The following is a 20,453-nucleotide window of genomic DNA, read 5'->3' as shown; positions in this document are numbered from 1 at the left end:
GGGGCGGCCGCGGGGCCCGGGCGGCGCGGCGGGGGCCGCGGGCGGGGGTATATGGCGGCGGTTCTGTCCGCCCTGGCTGCCAGGCTCTCCCAGTCGGCCGCGGCCAGGTCCTACGGGGTGTTCTGCAAGGGGCTGACTCGGACCCTCCTCATCTTCTTCGACCTGGCCTGGAAGCTCCGCATCAACTTCCCCTACCTCTACATCGTCGCCTCCATGATGCTGAACGTGCGGCTGCAGGTGGGCGGCGGCAGGGGGCGGGGAGGACTCGCGTCCCGGCTCTCCGCCCGGCGGTGCCGCCGCTGGGCGCGGGGGAGCGGCGGCCGCCCGTTCCCGGGGGTGGCGGCTCGGCAGCCCCTGTCGCCTCCCTCCGAGTAGCGGTAAAGCGCCGCCGGACGCGTCCCCTGGGCTGGGCTGGGGCGGGGGGAGGCCGCGGCGCTCCCCCGTGTCGCTGGGATGCGGCTCTGGAGACTCGCCTTTGCCTGCCTCCAGGGGTAAGGACCCCGGTACGCTGCTCGCTCCGGGCGTCAGCAGCACACGTGCCGCCGCCTCACCTCGAGTTCCTCCGTGTTACTGAGCCATCGTTAACTTAAAGACAGGCGATACATTGTGAATATGTCCACCTTGGTAGCACACCCCTGACACCCTCTAAGGAGCTAAGAAAATAATTTCTTTCATAAGGTGTTGTGTTTGTTTTTTTTTTTTAAGTCAAGAACGATTGTAGGAGGGAAAACAGTGGAGATAGTTTTAAATAGTGTCACTGCATGAAAATGACAGTTCAAATTTAATTTCCATATCTCCTGTCTTAAGCCTGTTTCTTGAAAACATGGAACTCCCTAAAACAGCTTTGACCTAAAGACATGTGAGGCTCTCACTCTTTGTCAGGTTGAAGTTTCATTGGGTTTGTGATGAAATAAAAGCTTTACTTTTAACTTAACTGGCAACAGAAGCAGGCCATGGACTATCACAACAAACATCTTTTCTGGCCACAGATTGGACGCTTTCTTTGTGCTCATAAACGTAACTGTAATGAAAGCTTTGGCAGCTGGCTAGTGTCCAGGTGCTGAAAGACAAGTCTGGCTGCAGTTTGTGACTTGTTAAAGGTAAGTTGAAATGGGAGGAGATCGTGTCTCATATTTTTATTTTTGGGACTCATCCTACAGTTCTGAAGCTTGAAATTGAGCCACGCTGCCAGGAGTTGTACACGTAGCTTAGTAGCCATGGTGGCTGAAAATGCTTTGCCTTTTGCTTGTTATCTGTGCTGGTACATAATAGTTCTCTTGTATCAACATCAGCTTGTCATTTGATTACAATACAGCCAATACCCTGTAACTGTGCCAGTGCAGCCAGTCTGACCAGTTCCCTTTGGGAAGCTGTGCATGGCACACTGCTGGTTTCCAGCACTGTGTATCTGATTTCAGAATATTATTTTAATATTTGTTTTTAATGTTAAGCCTCTAATCAGTTACGGTCTGCATTTCTACTGGTTGAGGAAAACAGTACTGTTACCCAGCAAATCTCTAGCTTCTCATTTGCTGACTCACATTGATGCCTGTTACCAAAAGAGAGTTTGTAGCAGATTAAACTGAAACTACAGGAGAAGGTTTAAATGTGGGTATACTTCCTACCTCCTTGGATGTGCTCAAGCAACCTATAGGGAGACTTGTGTGTTTGGACTACTCTTACTTTCTGCAGTTGGGTTGTTCTTTATGTTAAAGATTTTTAAATTTTTTTTTTTTTATATGCCAGACACCAAGAAACTGGGATATTAGTGTAATACATTTCTGCTTTTTTTTCTGTTTAGGTCCATATTGAGATCCACTGACTTGGGACTTCCTGTGCTGCTTGCACTGTATGCTGCAACTAGAGTCAATCACAGACGTCTTCAAATTCAGCCTGTTGTGAAACAGCAAAGTTATGCTCGTCTTCTCTAGGACTATGAAGAAAGATTTAAACAAGAAACAAGTATGTGATGGTGGCCCATATCATCACAAGGCAACAGCTCACCTGACGCATGTGCATTCCATGTTGAACATTTCTCAAAATCATAGAAGTTTACAAGAATTATTTTATTTTAAGACCAGGAATTGTTCTCTCATTAATACTATACCTCTGCCTTCTGCTGGCAAGGAAATGACTCTGAGTTTGAGTGAATCAGCAGGGAGGAACTCAAGTGCAGCTGCTCCTTGGAAGGATTCATTTCATTTGCATTTTTCTTCTGGGAAAGACAGTCTTGACAGGGTTTCTCACTGCATTAACAGAATTTCAGTAATGGGCTGGCTGGAGAAAGCTTGCAGTTTTGCTGAAGACTTTAGCTCATGCAGTCCAGGAGACAACTTTGTATGTTTTGCACACTTCTGGCTGGGAAATTTGCAGTGTAATAAAACCCTACAGTTTCTGGAGTTAGAAATGAGCAGTAGCAAAGAGAATGAATCGCAGCTTGCATTTTGTAAAGAGATGGAGCTTGGTGGGCTTCCTGATCTCTGTTCTATTCCAGTTGCCTCACTGAACGAGTATGCTATGGAACTCTTGAACAATCAGAAACCCTGTTTTTTGATTTGTTACTTAAACCTTGTATCTTCAGAGCCAGCACTTGGATACAATCAAATGCTTTCAAATATAGATTATGTGATTAATAATTTTCACATCATACAGCTAGTAACTTCTGTGCTAGCTTTTGCACTTAGCAGGTGTCTCATATGCAGTAGTGAAGGTAAAAAAGTACTAAGATTTTAATAATTATTTTTAACATTAATAGACACTTAACTAAATAGCAGAGACAAGGTTACAGTTCAGGTTTTAGTGAGAAGTAGACAGCTAAAGTAAAAATTATACTTCTGTAATTGCCAGTAAAACTGGCTGCTGGAAGCATAGGGACTTTTTTTGGAAGGAATACCTGCATCTGCGTGGAAAGAACTTCTTAATCTCAAAAATCTTTGGGACTTCTGGAGGTCTGCTGTTAACACTAGACTAGAACCCAGTGTGATTGTTTAGCACATATCCTTTGTTTACTTAAGGGTTTGTATAAGCAGAGTGTACTGGCTATTATTTACAACCACTTCCAATGAAACTGTTTCTTGTAGAACCGAATTCCTGCTCTGAATCCAACAGTAACTAATGTATCAGTCCTTAAACACTTTGAACTGGAAAGGTGTTGGGAGGGTGATCTTCAATACAGCATAATTCTCAGCAGTGTTCCTTTTCACAGTACTGCTCTAATTTAAACAATATCTCATGAGCTTTATTGTGCTACAATAGATGCTATAAACAATTCTCTAAAAGAATGTTTTCTTTCCTTGAAAAAGTGATCGTTATCACTGAAGCATAGTAATTATTTCTTGGCCTGTTGACTTTGGCTTTGGGACAGACTTCTGACAACAGGGTTTGGCAAAAACTGGAGCAGTAATGTTGGAATCAGTAGAGCTGCTTGTGAATAAGAATTTGCAGGAATAGGCTCCCATGGGCATTTAGATGAAGAAATTAATTGTGCAGTAGGTCAAAATTTGAACAGTGTCCAAAATTCTCTACAAGGGACTTGGTATAGGTGGGCTTAGTGTGCTCCAGGGGCTTGCCTGAAGAGGGAAGTATTGATAAGTGAGTTAGGATGCATCATCAGCTCACCCTGAGTTAGAAGTGAGGACTTAATGCAGAGTAAAGTCATGCCAGTGATTCACACACCCAAGTATCCTTTTTGCTAGCTAGCTGCATTTTGGAAAGAGAGTGAGTGATGTTGCATTTAGTTTGAACTGAATTCACCTGGAAAGCCAGTAGAGTTTCTAATGTGGTGGTTGGTTGGGTGTTGGCACACTTCTGTAGAAAACACCTTGATCATGAAGGTGAGATGCTGGTTATCAGTTTTATGAGGAAATATGTTGGATTTTTTTACTGCTATTTGAGTCCTGAAACTAAGATATACTACTTGTTATGTTAAATGATATGTTGTGGTTTTATTATCCCTATTGGTTGGCTATTTCTTCTGGATGTTAGAAGAGAGAAAAAGCCATTTACTTTAATTTAGAAAATAACTTTTTACCTGGTGTGTACTTTTATTAATTATTTAACTTTTAGACTTTTGATGACATGATTACCTGTCACAAAATTACCAAATCCTGCAAAATAATAGGTTATTATATACTGTAAGTAATTGTTTTGACAGCAACAATTTCCTCTTAGTCAAGCCATTCATGCTATTCACTCCCACCTCCACTGCTGCAATTTATCACCATTGCAGTGGTATTAACACGAGATTAACAACAGATTGCTGAAGCAATGTGGATCTGAAACCCCAAAACATCAGAAACAAATATACTTCTCCAAAAGTCTGTGGCTTATTTGAGTTATGGTGTTAAGCTGTTGTGTGCATACAGCTTGACCCAAAACAGGCACTTGGCAGAACTGAGGATAGAGGAATGAAGGTGGGGAGGTGTTGGAGCCTGTTTAAGATGGCTTGACTGCTAAAGAAAACATTGTGCAACTGCATCTTAATCTCTATAACTATATAGGTAAAGAAATGTGCTCTTCTGTACAGTGAGCTTTTTTTTTAAGTTGCACATAAACACAGTCCTGCATCTACAGCTGCATTTACTTCCTATATGAAGACTCAGTTGGCACAGTTGTACCTGTAGCTGGTACTTGAGACCTTGTCAGTTCAGCTGAACGGTTTGGCCTGGAAGATTTTTCTACTCTGCTGTTCCCAAATTATGTAATTTGGGAACCACATATTTAGGGAACCATAGTCATATACAACAACTTGTAGGTGATATTGTCAGGTTAATAGGCAAGAGGAGTAGCTAAAGGCATAAAAGTATTAATCCAGTTTTTAACAGAGCTATTTTACAGGGGAGGGGGAAAAAAAGGGAGGGGAAATGAAGCATGAGAGAAACCACCTGTAAATTAGAATTTAAATGTGGGTACACTGGGGTACTAAGGGTTGTCTATCTACAAGTCTGTGCAGAAAGGGATCTTGGAACTTTGAATCACATTATGTATCACAGTCCTGTTTTAAGCAAAATTTTCTTTGAGTAGCCTTTAATCACTTATTACAGGATCACTTTAAATACAGATACAATGCAGCAAAGCAAAATGATGGATTTTTTTGTGTATATGTATATTGAACATAAGATATAAAGAATATGTCTTAAGTGAGTGGATTTAATCCATTTTAAGATAGTGTATGTACTTTGCCTTGGATTTTATTACTTAAAACGTAAAAGGTAGCTTTCTAACTTGAACATTCCTTCTGAAATTCAAATAAAGGATAGTTTGGTATGTTAAAATGTCATGTAATATACTGCACTTTAAGCTTGGGGAGGCCATTAATTGAAAGCACTGTTCTTGCACTAATAGAACTGTTTGACTGGCAGTGACAATGCTCAAATGGCTTTTACTGTCTGGGGGGAGAATAGTGAACCAGAAGGATGGCAATCCTTTGATAAGGTACGTAAATCAAACACTATATGGTTTAGACTACTGTTCTCTTCCTACAAACGTTTTGATATCTAAAAAGATGGAAGGTGTCTCAGCTAAGAAACAGTTTTCACAGCGTTTTGTGGCTTCAGTAAGTTAGCTGTGGAAAGGTTTTCTGAGTAAATATGCCATTAGGGCTGAGACTGGCTTGGATGATTATTATAGTACAGAAGAATAACATTTTTAGTAGGGGTAAAGGACCTTTATACTGAACCAGAAGTTGCCTTCTTATTTCCAGTTCCTCTCATCTTGCTCTTCTCTTGGTGTTGGAAAGAGGTATTTCTAAGCAAAATGTCAGGGTTCTACTAAACAACTCATGCTTTCTGAAGTTTCATTGATTAGTGTCCAGATTCGTCCTGCACTACATAGCACAGAGTTCTATTTCTGCCATTAGAAAACAAATTAAGTAAGAAAATATTCAGTATTTAGAGAATTGCCTAGTAGTTTCCCATAAATGTACATCTGAGTGGAAATTTACTATATGGTGTATTGCTTTGAAAAAAAAAAACCAACAAATGTATGCACACAGAGCTCTGCATGTAGATAAAGTGTTTTATCACTGATGTTGGAATGCTTATGCAAATGCTTATTTACTTTCTGACACTACAACGCAAAATGCAGTAGAGATGGTGTTGTACTTCTCAGTGTGATATTAGCTAGTGCAATCTTTAAACTGTCTCATGGTGTATGACAATGCACACATAATTTCTATCCATAGACCTTATTTAGCCTTTTGCTTTTTCAGTGTTGGGTTGTTTGTTTTTTTTGTTTGGGGCTTGGTGTTTTGTTGTTTTGGGGTTTTTTTGGTGGTGGTGTTTTTTAGGACTGTGAAGACTGCACTTTCTTACACTTTGCCAAAGTTTGCTTGCTTTCTGCTTTTCTCCTCCCTTGCCCCTCCTTATAGGTATACACACTTGTAATTTTTGGAAGAAGGTCTGTATGTACTCTCCTAATTTATCATCTTATTGTCTACCTGTTCCTTTTGGTTTTGTGGCTTGGTCTTACCTGTATTTGCCTTCTCTTCTCTCCCTGTCACTTCTCAGCATAAGCATATGTTGATATTCTGTTTCAGAAACACTCCCCTGTAATTAATTATGCATAAAAACCTGACAGAAACCATGTAGAGATGTGAGTGAGCATCCATAGTCTGTCACTAGGGTGTGTGACAAGTGGTATATCTGACAGAGCAATAGGTATTCAATGTGACATATTTCTGCTTTTTCTCTTCAAAACAGCTGTTTTGCTTAAAATATAATATTTAATTTAAATTTGTAGTACCTCTGTCAGCTGAGAATTGCAGCTAGAATTTGTATCAAATACACCGAGGTAAGAACTTAAACACACTAGCTTCAATATTCTTCAGGTTTTTAGGTTAATAGTGTAACTTTCTGAAAAAATCACATTAATGTACTCTTAAGGTTTTGAAACTTTTTTTTTTCCAGGAGTGCATAGAATAAAACATGTTCTGACACTTGTTTCTGTGGTACAGTCAATAACTGGGGGGAAAAAAACCCCCAAAACTTTTTAGGATTTTTAAAAAATATTTGTGATGAATCCACTTTCAATATCTCGGACTACAAAGCCTGTAATCCTCAAGGAAGAGTTGCATTTGGTAGAACTTTCAAATAAACAACTTTGCCTATGAAAATACTAGTATTTATGATCAGCTCAATTAAATACAAGGACGTAGATATCGATCTGCTGATGGTGTGAAAAGAATAATATAGAAGTGCTAGAATAATGCTATCCTTTACCACTCTGCATTAAGTAAATCCTGTTGGTGTGCACTTGAAATTAATCCTGTGTTGCACTCCAAAATCTCAATTATCCTAGTCTTTTTGGAATTGGTGATAAAAGAGTCAGACCAAGTAGATGGTTCATTTGTTGTTAATGATGAAATAAATTTAAAAGCTAAAACATTTTAGAAAATGGCCTGAGAGACTTCCAGAAAGAATATTTGCCTTGAAGAGGTCCAGTTTATTTCTGTGATCTCAATATATTTATAGCCTGTTTTGCAACTCTCTTTTCTTCCTTCTTTGTGGAAGATTGTATAAACCTGATGGCAAAAACTGTTAAAACCCAAATTTGTAAAATTAAAGCACACTGATACTTTTCTGTTTTGTAGTCAGTTTTATCTAGTATCAAAAATAAAAATAACTAGATGTAATTTAAGCTTTCTTAAAAGTAAGTAAATCTAATGCTTAGTGCCTGATGTATTACTTGAAGTTGAGTGTTCCATGAACTTCCTTGAAAATGGGGCCTGCTACCTGCTGGTGACTAACACTAACTTTAAATGCTGACACTTAATACTTCCTGTGAACTGTGATGTTATCCCTGCAGAACAATTTTACTTTATGGCCTTGGTCTTTGGCCCTAATTATTTTTTTTTTTTTTATTGCAATGTGGGAGATGGAGAAGGCTGCCACAAACCATTTTTGTTTGTTCCAGAGAAAGATGTTTACAAATTTGTATGTATTTTTAGAAATTTATTGTAACACTTTTTAACTTGAGAGGAGTTTCCACAGTAAACTTGAAACCTGTTGTCCTAATGAGGTGAATACAGACTTTTGAATAATATGGAGTGCTATCTAAGCTTCCAGAAGCTGTTGATTGTGATGCTGCTCACTTATACCACAGGAGGGAGTTAAACATCAGTCTTTTAAGTATTTTCAGTTAGGGCATCGTTTTTTTCTTAGTACAGTGCATTTCAGGTTATAAGTATGCCGACTTTGTCTTATGGATTGTCACTGCAAATAGGTTAATGTACAAAATCAATACACGGCAGTAATGTATTGTAACTGTTTACAATTGAATTCTGAGTACCAATTGGTGGGTTTTATCAAGCTATTTAAAAACAGAAATAAAAATCTTTTTCAAAATTATGTTTTGTCTGTGCTCTACAAAAGAGCTAGTTTTGGTGCTTCTCATTGCAATTTTTCACTGTATAAATTGTACAGATGTAGTTAAAGAGATCTTTCTGACTATATTCAGATAGTGAGTGGTTTTTTTCAGACATAGTTTGAGAGCTGTCTGTTTACTGAAAGAAATTCAAAACCTGTCTGAGAATAAAAAGGCTAAATACCTTATGCTTGCCTTTGGAAACTTGGTATTTGAGCTCTAGGCTAGCTTAATCATGTTAGCCACCAATATTCATTCATAGGCATTTTCTTTACATGCTTTTTTTTGTGCCACGCCTTAACAAACCAGTTACCTTGGAATTGCATTGAATGTATTTCCTAACCAACTAGCTCTAATCTTGCATCAGAGTTTCATTTTACAAGGGAAAAGGAAACCATGCTAAATATGTAGAAAGGCCACAGGAACTCTCTTGCATATGTCAGGATAACATTAATGGAGGTTTCTCTTCAGAGTTAGAATCACTACAGTATTAACAGATGTGTCAGACCTCTTGTTTTTGCTGAACAAAGTATTTACATTAAAGGAGTGGAATAAACCTGTATCTTCTGCTTAATGTTGAGCATTAAAAAACATTAAAAAACCCCCAGAAAACCCTCACTTTTTAGATCTCTCTTCTGAAAGCTGCTATCGTGACTTTTTGATTTTTGACTCAAAAGACATAATTCATTTACAGTTTCTGTTTGATCTCAGGATCCCTTGATGCCGCAAGTGATACACTTTGAGAAAGTATGTTATTGTTATGTGCTGTGTTTATTCTGAAAAGAAATAGTATTGACAACCCTGAAGAAAAGGCTGATACCTTCGGTACAAAATTAGTGTGTACTGTTTTTCTTAATGATGAATGCTGAGTATCTTTCCCCTCAAAACATGGGGTTTTTTTTTTTTTTTCTGTTACCAAAAAAAAAAGTGAATGTGAAGGAGAATGAATGTAATCATTTAATAAGTTCTGTGAAGTTTTGGCATGAGGTTAGGCATCCACAGTTAAAGTGCTATCAAGATGCTCTCTGCACTTCACTGAAGATTGCTCATTGCTTCTGCAATTCACATGGTACATACTGAAGTAATAGTTTCTAACCTGTTTGGATGCCATTGATTTTCCAGCCACCCCACTGTGACACTAGTGTGACCTAGCCTTAATTACTCAAGCTGTCATCACTTTCAGATGGTTTATCAATAATTTTTAATATATTTATATAAAAGGGTATGATACCCGCAGTACATGAGGATCTTCAAGGAACTTCGAATAGTTTTGCAAATAAACTCAGGAATAGACATGTTACCACATGCATATCCAAATCTCTTCCTATTGGGATTTGAATTCAGATTCAAGTTGGGGACATACGACTTTGTCTTTGTCCATCTTGTACTATAGAGTTTTATGAGAGCAGCTAATAGGTACAGGAACAAAAGTTCCTCTATGCAAATCTGAGACTGCCAGAGGGCCTTTTAGCAATTTAGACCAACCACAACATGTAGCTCTTCAGTACATTTCTCAGCTCTTGCCTTTCTGGCAGATATGATAGAAACTTAAAATTAATAAAAACCACCCTTGAACCAAACACAGATAACAAAGATTCTGCTGAAGATACATTTCTTAAGGAGATAATTTTTTAAAAGTGGATGGAGTGCTTTACCTTTCATTAAAAAAATATTGGATGGGGGTCTTGTAATCAAGAACTATGGTGTGTTTGTAAAAATCACGTTACAAGATGCAAGTATTAGGAAGTGCTATATCTATTTGTTACCACAAATATTTTCTGGACATGTCAAAATACTCCTTTACTTATCTTTAACCTCATAGTTCAAAGAAAAGAAAAAAAAAAAAAAACAAACACATTTTGGAATTCTTTCAAGTATTATGCATTGTTAAAAGTATCCCTAAGGGCAAAGGACCAAAATCAACACAGAAGTTAAATGCTCACCTCTTGCTCATTGAACAAAAATGACAAGCAGGATGTTTTTGATGCTCCTTTCTTGGGGGGCTAGCGGCTGGAGCTCTTAATCACTTCAGATGGAAGTTATTCACAAATGACCCTTCTCAGCTCAGTAATCCTGTCTTGCCTTGTATAATAAAAAAAAAAAAAAAATCTTTTCTACAGCAGAAATTCCTAAATTGCCTTTCAGATCATCGCTTTGCATTCCAAGTACTGCACACAGAATGCAAGCATGTATGACCTGCTCCACAGTTAGAATAGTTACATTTCCCATTTCTGGTCTTTGCTCCCCTCCTTAGATATAAAAACATTTAAGATTAGAAAACCAAAAATATTTTTAGGATACTGTATAGCACCTTTCTAAGTGCTTGCTTGTACAACTTTAGGTGTCTGTCACTTTAGGTCAGGTTTGTAGATGTTGAATTTTCTATCAGGCTGAAAATCAGGGACTACAAAAACTAGATTCACTTGTCAAGACAGAATGAAAATTCAAACCATTTTCAGAGTTGGACAGCCTTCTTTTATCTTCTGTTCCCTCTGGCTGCTTTCTGAGTGAGAACATCTGTACAGACTATAGCAGGTTTCAAGTCCTTCACTTTGATATACAGTGTGTGTTCCCAACAATCTGTTGTTAAAATAAAAGCTGTCTAGTGTTGTTACTGTCAAACATCATTTTCAGAGCTCTTCCTCACAGTTTCTTTCTGGTTTATAATCATTCATTCGTAGTTGATAACAGTATCTTCTGATTTCTTTCTATTCAGCTAAACTACTTACTTGCCAATGCCAGCAAGCTAGAAGTCTGTGGAGATTTTCATCACTGGATGTTTTGTTATGGTCAGTTTGTCAAGCTTCTTCACTACTTGCTCAGTTTACACTGAATGCTAATATATTTTCATAAAGTATCCATAAGGCATTGTAGCTATTCCTGAATGGATTATTTAGCAGTTTCTCTTTCCTCACATCGGAAGTGTTTTTTCTGAAGGCCTCTATTGAAACAGCATTGTCCAAAGGTTTGATTCTATTTTGTATATTGCTATTTTTACTATAAAAGAATGCTTTTAACAGTGAAGTACCTCTGGTAAATCTTCCTTACTCACATGTGGTTGTTAAATCCATCAGCTGATCTGCCTGGGAGGGAACTGCACTTCTGCCTTGTAGCAGATGACATACACAAGATGACCCTTCTCAACCTCACATATAAAACCTGAGAGGTAAGGAATGAACTCAGGGGGGGAAATAAAAGACCAAGGAAAAAAAGTGTTTTGAACATATTCTTGGTTTAATTTTGATAGGTCATTTTGCCAGAAATGTGGAGTGAGAAGAAGTAAATTACAACTTGAGACAAGAGGCAACATAGATACGATCTGATTTTTCCCTCTAACAGGAACTCTTGTCAAATAGTTCAGATTCCATGTAGGGGGCGGGGTTAAATAAGGACTGGAAATGCGCTCAGAGGAAATAAAAAAGCACAAGTATTTTACATCCGTTTTATGGAAAAGGAAAATGACACTTCTACTGTTTTCCCCTGAGTTATTTCTGTTGTCCTTCCAGTCCTACATATACCTTATAATAATGCAGAACTAGAAGGTGAAGCAGCCAATTAAAAATGTGAGGAAAGCAAGCAAGGTTTGGGGTTTTTTTTTGCATTTCAGAAAGTGTAATCAATAAGAAGAGAAATCTGATAGTAGGATTTATCTGTTTAAGTAACTTAGAGTGGTTTTAGTAAGACAAATCACAGCTTCAATCCTGTAATCCAATCACAGAAGATCAGTACTGATGTCTAGCCTTGTTGACTTAATCAGAGCTCTGTAGGCATGAGAGGTCCCTACGTGAACCAAACTACAAGGTCTGGACTTGTGTGTTTTATGGGATTATCCTTAAATTTAGGACAGGTTAAAAGTCCAGGCCTACTGACAGTATAGTCAATGTGAATCTTCCCACCAATTCAAATGGAGACAATACCATGTTCCTGAAGTGCTTTGAAATTTATTGCATACTTTCCAAATACTGTACTCCTCATAGAAAAACAATCTTAAAATAGAAGTGTATTTATTCTGAAACAAAGAATCAGCATTTAGTAACTGAGAACTATCAAAATAAAATACACAATGTCCAAAGTTACAGCATACTGGATGGTCTTCTAAAACAGAGAAAACTCCCAGGAATTCCATTTGTAAAGTGGTATAATATTCTACTTCATTTGAATGAATACATTTATAACAGCTTTTGCTATGAATTTTTACATAGCTTTAGTCACTCTTGTTTTCTAATTTTAGACATTCTCACATGAACTGCACAAAGTCATTGTTAACAAGGTTATTCCAGCTTTTTATGCAAAGTAAGTGTAACTTCGTTGTTTTCCTGGAGTATTAAATTTTAATTTTTTTTGTTTCTCAACTACACATTGTTTACTTGTGATATGCTGGGTTTTTCATTACTTTGTTTAAATTCAGCTGCTTGATGGTGGTGCTGCAATAAACGAAATAGAAGTTTCATATTTTTATCTACTACTAATGATCAAGAAAATATATTGGACTATCTTCTTGAAATGGTGAGTTAATGAAGTCACACCAAATTCCATTAATTAGAAAGTCCTTACAAGAAATTAAGGCTGTTAGAAGAAATGTGTATGAAAAAATATTTTCAGAGCAATTTTTCTTTTCACAGTTTAAATCACAACAAATCCTGCTTTCAAATTACTTTGACAAACATTGTTATGTTGTAATAATTTCTTGTTATTGTACAGAAGAATCCGCAGTCAGTTTCTCTCAGTTATTCTAAGGGGTGTTGTGACTGACACACACATCAGCAGAGTAGTGATAGAGTGTCCCCTTGTAATTTCTGCTTAGCATAGCATAAGGCACCCCAACTAATAGTACCTTCAATAATTCAGGGAGAATTTTACATGACATTTTTAAAAGGTGCTGTTATTACTGTTGGCTTTATTAAAGAAGTACTACAGAAGTGTTAAATAATTGCTGACTGTTAGCAGAAGGAGAGGATAAATTGTTTTAATCGGGCAGATTCCAAACTCACAGGTGGAGTCTCCATCTAAACTTTTGCTAATGAGCTTTTTAAGGAAATCAAAAAAGAATTCCCGTTATTCAACTGATTATTGAACACGAGTGGACATGCCTCTGTTCCAAACTGGACTGAAACCAATGCAGTATATCCACAGCAGCTTTGCAGCAGCCTTCAGAGTCTTTTGCTCATCGTACTCCCAGCATACCTCTAATCTTGTGATCTAGAGATAAAAGACCATTTCAATAACATATGTAGTTTTTCTGACTGCATATATATAACCATATATAAATATTTACATATAAACATACACATGCATGAATATCTTTGCTTGTTTACCTCACGAATAAATTTCTGCTTATGTGCTTTCCATAAATGGTAAAAGGTCCAGCAGCAAAGAATGGAAACACATCCCTAAGTGCTACATTAAGCATAGTAAAAGCATACAATTTTCTGTTGAATTATTCTGGAATTAATATAGATAATCCAAAATTCCAGTGTGATAAAGATACTGCTTTACTTATTGCCTATGGTCAGCATTCTGGAATAACTTCATTTGGTTAGCAGTTCAGATTTCTGAGAAGACTCCTTTATCTGCATTTATCTGTCATTACTTGCAGTTTCATAATTAATAAATTATCTCCTTTCTAATAGTTTCAAGACAGCTTTTTATGATTTTAGCTGAAGAATATGAAGATTTTATCTCTTTTTAACTCATAACTTATATCTCAGCTATACTAAACTAGAATGAAATACAAAAAGGGGACCTTAGTACAAATCATGCAGAAAGTCCAGACCATTTCAGGAAAAAGCAGCAGCTAGAAAAAGCACTGTCAGGCTACTGTTCTTCATAAAGAGTAAATCTGGAAATTCTGTAGAAGCAATCAGGACACCAAAGATTCAAATATATGACATGCCTAAAAGTACTTCATGGAAACATTTAACTTATGGAGGAGATAACCATTCTTGTCAACAAGTTAAAAAAGGTTTTCACTGTGAGAGAACGAGACATTATTAAGAATATAAATAGTACTCAGATAACAGTCTATTTATTTTGCAAATCTGATGAGGATGTTGAAAAAATGATGTTTGTTTTAATTGTAGTTATCTGCTATCTTGTTTTTCAGGTTTGGAGTCTTCCATACATTTCGAGTTCCAGAAAAGCCTTATAGATGGGAATAAAGAACAAGGGCTTGATTTTCTTAGTCATGAGAATTCAGCTCTGCTCATTATCCATCTTCTACTGAAATGGTTTCTCTTCTAGCAGGAATACCGGAATGCAGGCCTTACACAGGCCAGAGAGGAGAAAATATCCTTGCAGAAAATAATTCATTTGTTCTTAGCTGGTACAATAACTAAACTGAACATCCTAGATTCTCCTGCTTTTGAAGTGTTCTCAGTCAACAGTAGATTTCAAAAACTTTTGTGTGAAAAGTCTTTGTACTGTTACTTTGTATTGTTATTTCCTAAAGATTCCAGTTTTTCCTCACAAACATAGAAGAAAATGGAGAAGATACTCTGTTTAAAAAAAAATTTCTTTACCCAGTGTGAAAATGTTGAGAAATACACATTTACTTGAGTAAATTATCAATTAAAATTGTGCAGTAAATATTTTAAATATGTAAATTATTTTTCTATAAAATATGCTTTAATAGTTCTGCTGTTTTGAAAGCAAAAGATTTGCTTTCAAAATAGGTCTCCACCATCTTTGTTTAATTTTAGATATCTGGAAATTTTCTGCATCCTGCTGAATGGCACACCTGATGCAGGCATCCTTAGAAGAGAGCTTGCATCTGTACAACTGAGATTTCTGGTATTTGAAAATATAATGAAGCTTTTAAAGATACCCATAAAAAAAAAAAAAGGAAACAAAAAAATGTTTAATTGAATTACTTTGTAGGACATTAGTTTTTCAAATGTACCTACTGTATTTTGTACACTAAGTCAATTTTTTTTTTTTTACATTACATTGCCTGTTTTATCTGAAGCATGGCAATTTGCCAATCTTAGCTTTCAGTGATAAATTGTGCTATACAAAGCAAAAGTTTTTATATCTGAGGCCACTTCCTTCTGCTATTTTATCATCTTCCTGGTTTTGTCTGTTTTCAATAAATGCCTTTGTATTTTCACATCTTTTATATGCATGTATACACAGAACCTTTCCTCTGTATTAAAACTGATAGTTCCAAGTTGGTAAGGATAAAAAAGACAGTCTGTTCACTTCAATTTCATTGCACTAATATACTATATGGATGCTTTTATAGTACAGTGTTAAAAGATCTTAACATATATTAAAAATATTTCCTGAATCTGGGAGTGGGGTGGGGAAGCAGGGGTTGATGTTTCATAACAAGGTTTTAAAATGGAAATAATCTCTGGGTACAGCTATATTTGAGTACTACAGATTGACACATGAAGGCTGGGTTCTCACAGTGAAAATGCGTTATTTTAATGCATCTCAAATTTAAGCATACTGAAATATAAAATCTCAAAAGAAATTACAGTGGAGGCCAAACATCTCTCCTTCATCTGTCCCAAGAGGTTGAATATTTCTGCCCGAGGAGAAAAATCTAGAAAAGTCAGCAGTATGGAGAAGCCACAGATATCCCTGCACACACAGTGGAACCCAGAGAAATTTGAGTGAAGAGAGAACTGAATTAGGGATAGTCTGGGGAGAAGAACGAGATCAGAGGAAAAAAGTTGAAGTTGCAATGCAGCAAACTGGAGAAAAGCTTTTGGAACTTAGAAGAAAGAGAAGCTGTCCCTGACGTCACTGCCCATTGTAGCAGTCTGTCATTAATTCCTCTTTCCCACAAAAAACTGTTACTAAGGATGTAAGCTGCAAATCATCATGTACTAATCTTTTTATAAAGTCATTTTTTTGTTGTTCTGTAGACCTATTGTTCTTTTATAATTGTATTAATGGACTAAAAATAACAAGGGCAATTCCATCATACATAATTTACAATTTTGTTTCTTGAGAATAATTATTTTATACTGTTCTGATTGAGATCACAGAAATCCTTTTCTGACCACAGAGGTATAAGGTACCAAATTCATCCTTCATGTAACTGCACTGAGGTAAATGGAGTTACATAAGGAATTAATTTGACCTGTCTCCTCCATTTCCTTGGAAAAATTCTTTGTTTTAGTGCCTGCCAAGTTTTAACTTTGACTCTCCCTTGCTTCACATCTTCTTGTACTCAGAGACAGTTTTTCCTTCTTTAAGACTATGAAGAGAAATACAGCAGGAGAAAGACAATTAGGGTGAAGACCTGCTTTTTAAATTGAAAGTACGCTTTGATTATGGTAAGAAAATACCAAAGCATTTTTGCTTTGGTATAGAAGTGTAGGGATTATTCTTACATCCATGAGGATATGAAAGGAATAGAATAGTATGTATAGCCATGAGAGGGAAAGGATTTAAGTGACGTTTTTCTGCCCCAGACCCCGTGTGCTTCTTTTTAACTGCAGCAGCTGGAATAAAGACAGACATTTCTTGGTTAGAGACAGTAAGAATTTAAAATATTATATTATACATCACCTTTTAACAAAGAATCACCTCCCCTTTTCACCTGGACTCAACAGGAGATATGTATTAAAAAATAGCCTGTAAGAAAAGCTGAAGGCATACTCTCATGGGTATAAAACTGCAATTTCATGATACAATAAAATGTATCATGGATGTATTTTGGATGGCAACATGGCACAAAATTTTTTGTACAAATCCAACACAGCAATACAGAGTTATTTAGAAAACAAAACCCTCACAAAACAAGGAGTGAAGAGTGGTTTTACTCGTGATGATTTTACGTTAGAGTTGGTATCATCTGTCTTCCTGCTGCCTGTATAAAGCCAGGCTAAAGCTTGGTCTAAACAATGTAACTCATAGCTGGTAAATCTTGACAGCAATGCAATTATGCGGTCATATTTGATCTTGATCAATTTATTACCATCAGATGATCTAGTACTGCACAGATCAGATATTAACAAGCACGTAAGTCTGACTACAAGCACAGTCTGAGAAGGGCTGAGCATGAGGGATCAGGAAGTGAAATTGATGGAGAGTCTGTGGTTCGGAATAATGTTAGAATTATGCAGGGATATTGTCCCTACTGACAAAATAACTATCCAGCAGCCTGCCTGCTTGCTTTCCACACCATCTGTGTGTCAGTCTACCAATGCTGCAATTGTGCCAGTGCAACTGTTTGTGGGAGCTGAGTATGAACTTAATTGATGGAGTAATTCTGGATAAGAATTATTAGTTTAGACAGAACTTTTAAAATCTGGATTGATTGATCCGATTTACAGCATGGCTTCACAAACAGTTGCATGAACAGCTGAGAGGGCTCTAAAAGTCACAGTCATTAGCTGCCAGTTCCTGCTCCTGTCTAAATTTATGGTTCCATATTTATTAAATCCAGATTTGTGCACTGCTGACTAGCCAGCAGCAAGATTTGAGCCAGCTCATGTAGAGATATGCAATTGCATTTCAGAAGCTCACTGGTGAATCAACAAGAGCACCTGGTACTAACCCTTCTAACACGCTATGTCATGAGCGAGTCCAGCTTGTCACTTGGCTGCCATACGTACCATGGGATGCCAGCCCTGTGACACCGTGGAGGTGTTTAAGAAGGTTTCTCCAGGCAGGGAGGAGGAAGGAACTGCAGGGCCTTCCCTGTTATCAGCACTATTACAATAAATCCCTCCACTTCTGCCGTATGCATGCAGCTAGAGCACGACTCACGTACGGTCTGCAGCCCAGTGTAGGATGGATCAGGAATTTCAAATTCCCAGGCCTTGGTGAGACTCCAGAGTGGTATGTGATAATACATTTAACCATCCCAAGCTGGAGCTAGCTAGCAGAGGTGAATTCACAGACTGCTGCTACTGCTCAGGGTGTGAACAGAGTCTGGCCTTAATCAGTGCACTCTCCTTTTGAGATTTACTTTACATCAAGCTCTTCCATTTTCCTGATAGAAAAACCCTCTCAAGCTTCATGCAAAATTCCACTCATGATCTGTTTCAGCCCATGTCCTTTGAACCTCTTTCTGTTATTTTAGGCAGAGTTTTCATGCTAGAAAGCATCCTGTTTGTGTCTAGTACTATGCATAATTAATACAGGTAGAACAAGTTCTAATGCAAAGTATATTTCAGATAATAAGCATTACAGAGTTGGTGGATCTCCACAATTTTTACTGTGTTTGGTTTTCCTCACTGGGACATTCTGGTGTCCTTTACTCCATGAGTCACCAGTGGGCCTATCAGTGTTATACAATGGAAACAAACACTGACTTCCAAAGACAGTAATATTTGATGCTAGGAGTAGATTAAGCTCATTTAAAAGTCTTAAAAAACCCCAACAACCTCAAAATATGTCAAGAATTGGAATTTTAAATAAGCTGCAAATAAAATTCAAGATATGATTTAAAAGTTCATCTGGAGAAAAACCCATGCAAAATTCTTAGGAGAGAGGCATCTTTAAATTTGGGGATTTTTTACTATTTTAAGGGAAGGAGCTCCCTATCCGTTCAAAAAAAAAGAACCATCATAAAAGGTGTTTGACTTGCTAAACTTCAGCTTTGATGTTCTGCAAAGCAATAGAAAATACTTGCATGTAAAATTTTTTGCACTAAATGAAAGGTGCAAGCACTTCTGAGACCGTTAAGAAAACCAGCAAACAGGATTTTCTATAAATGTGTTTTTCCAGCTGAGACAAATATGATATGTGTGACAGCCTAAACATTTTAAGAAACAATAGATGGCTAAAACCCCTTAGTGGAAGTCAAAGAGTTTGCCTTAGGGGTTTAAGAATACTAGATTATTCAAGTACTGATAAATAAAACATAGGAGAAAAAAGAGACATGATGATGGACTAAGACCTTCCTGTCTGGAAACTGTTAGGCAATGCTTCTTAAAAAATAAAAATTGTTTGATCGTCTTGATTTGAAACAGAAGTATTCTTTAATACAATAGCTGACTATCAATGACAGTGATTCTGACTATCAACAAGATATTGTCCTGGGAAATTTAATGCTTGCACCATTTTTCTAGAATTGTCAGCGTTTAAGTGAGCAAGTAGTAAAATCAAAGAATTCTGGTTTACAAAATGTCACACAACATCTGTATTCTTTAAGATGTATCTATGTTCTTTAAGATATATCTATATTCTTTGAGAATGTACATTATTATTCTTAAGACTGTACAGATGTTTATGTCTTTAAGATTAACTGTTCTCCTCAAGGGTAACTATAAAATCCTTCTTACCAAATCTAATAGAAGTCACAACAAGCCAGACTTACAAATTAGCAATGTCTTGACTGAATGCATGAAATGAGAATACCTGCATGCCGGATGACTACCTCATTAAATAAGCTTTCAAAGATTCTTTCTTCTTTCCAGCAGTAAGGTACATTATTCCATCTCCCCATGTCTGACACTGATGTTTAGTCTGATGGCACAATGGCAGCTACTTTATTTCTTTCTGCATTGAGAAAAATCAGAATTCTTCTCTTTGAATATAATGTTACTATCTACTTTCCAATTACTATCCATGTAATAAACATCATCATAGCTCATGCTTTTTAGAAATAAGTATACGAAATCTATCATCATAAAATCTTTACATCACTGAAACATTTCCAGTACTGAAAGAAGAATCTTACCAAAGTAAGATTAAGCCTGTTTCTTTCTACAAGTAAACGGAAGATGAATGATGATCTTTTTTAAGAATTTCCATTAACCAGTAAAGAGCAATCCAGAAAAAGGGAATCCACTCTTGCTGAGGAAAGAATGTGGTAACCAACAGGGCTTTCCTACTCTTGAATTCTTTGATTATTAAAAAAAAAGAAAAAAAAGAAGAAGGGGTAAAGAGTCATTTTCATTCACTGCTGCTTGGAATCTGGTTCAAATTGAAATCCACAGAAATGGCTTAATATTTAATGAGCCTCTTAGACCACAAAAATGTGATGTAAGGGATTCAGTTGTCTTCACTGACTCTCTGTGTAGGGACGAATGTCATAACAGATGTGCTCCTGACCCCTTAAAATGAAAAATGACATGATAAATGACTACTTAGTAGAAACTGAATCAGAACAGGTACTAAACTATCCAACG

The 20,453-nt window shown here is 36.9% G+C and overlaps 1 protein-coding gene across 1 annotated transcript; it reads left to right on the top strand.

Moving 5' to 3' along the window:
* SMIM10L3 (small integral membrane protein 10 like 3) lies at window positions 1-8,530 on the top strand. Its single transcript, XM_074919319.1, has 2 exons — window positions 1-237; window positions 1,802-8,530. Exons 1-2 carry the CDS (start codon window positions 52-54, stop codon window positions 1,820-1,822), a joined length of 207 nt encoding a protein of 68 aa, XP_074775420.1. The 5' UTR covers window positions 1-51; the 3' UTR covers window positions 1,823-8,530.
* The last annotated feature ends 11,923 nt before the right edge of the window (window positions 8,531-20,453 follow it).

Source organism: Athene noctua, chromosome 15, assembly GCF_965140245.1.
Source record: "Athene noctua chromosome 15, bAthNoc1.hap1.1, whole genome shotgun sequence".
Lineage (NCBI taxonomy): Eukaryota > Metazoa > Chordata > Aves > Strigiformes > Strigidae > Athene > Athene noctua.
Note: the sequence above shows the minus strand (reverse complement) of the source record. Positions and strands in the feature narration are given on the sequence as shown.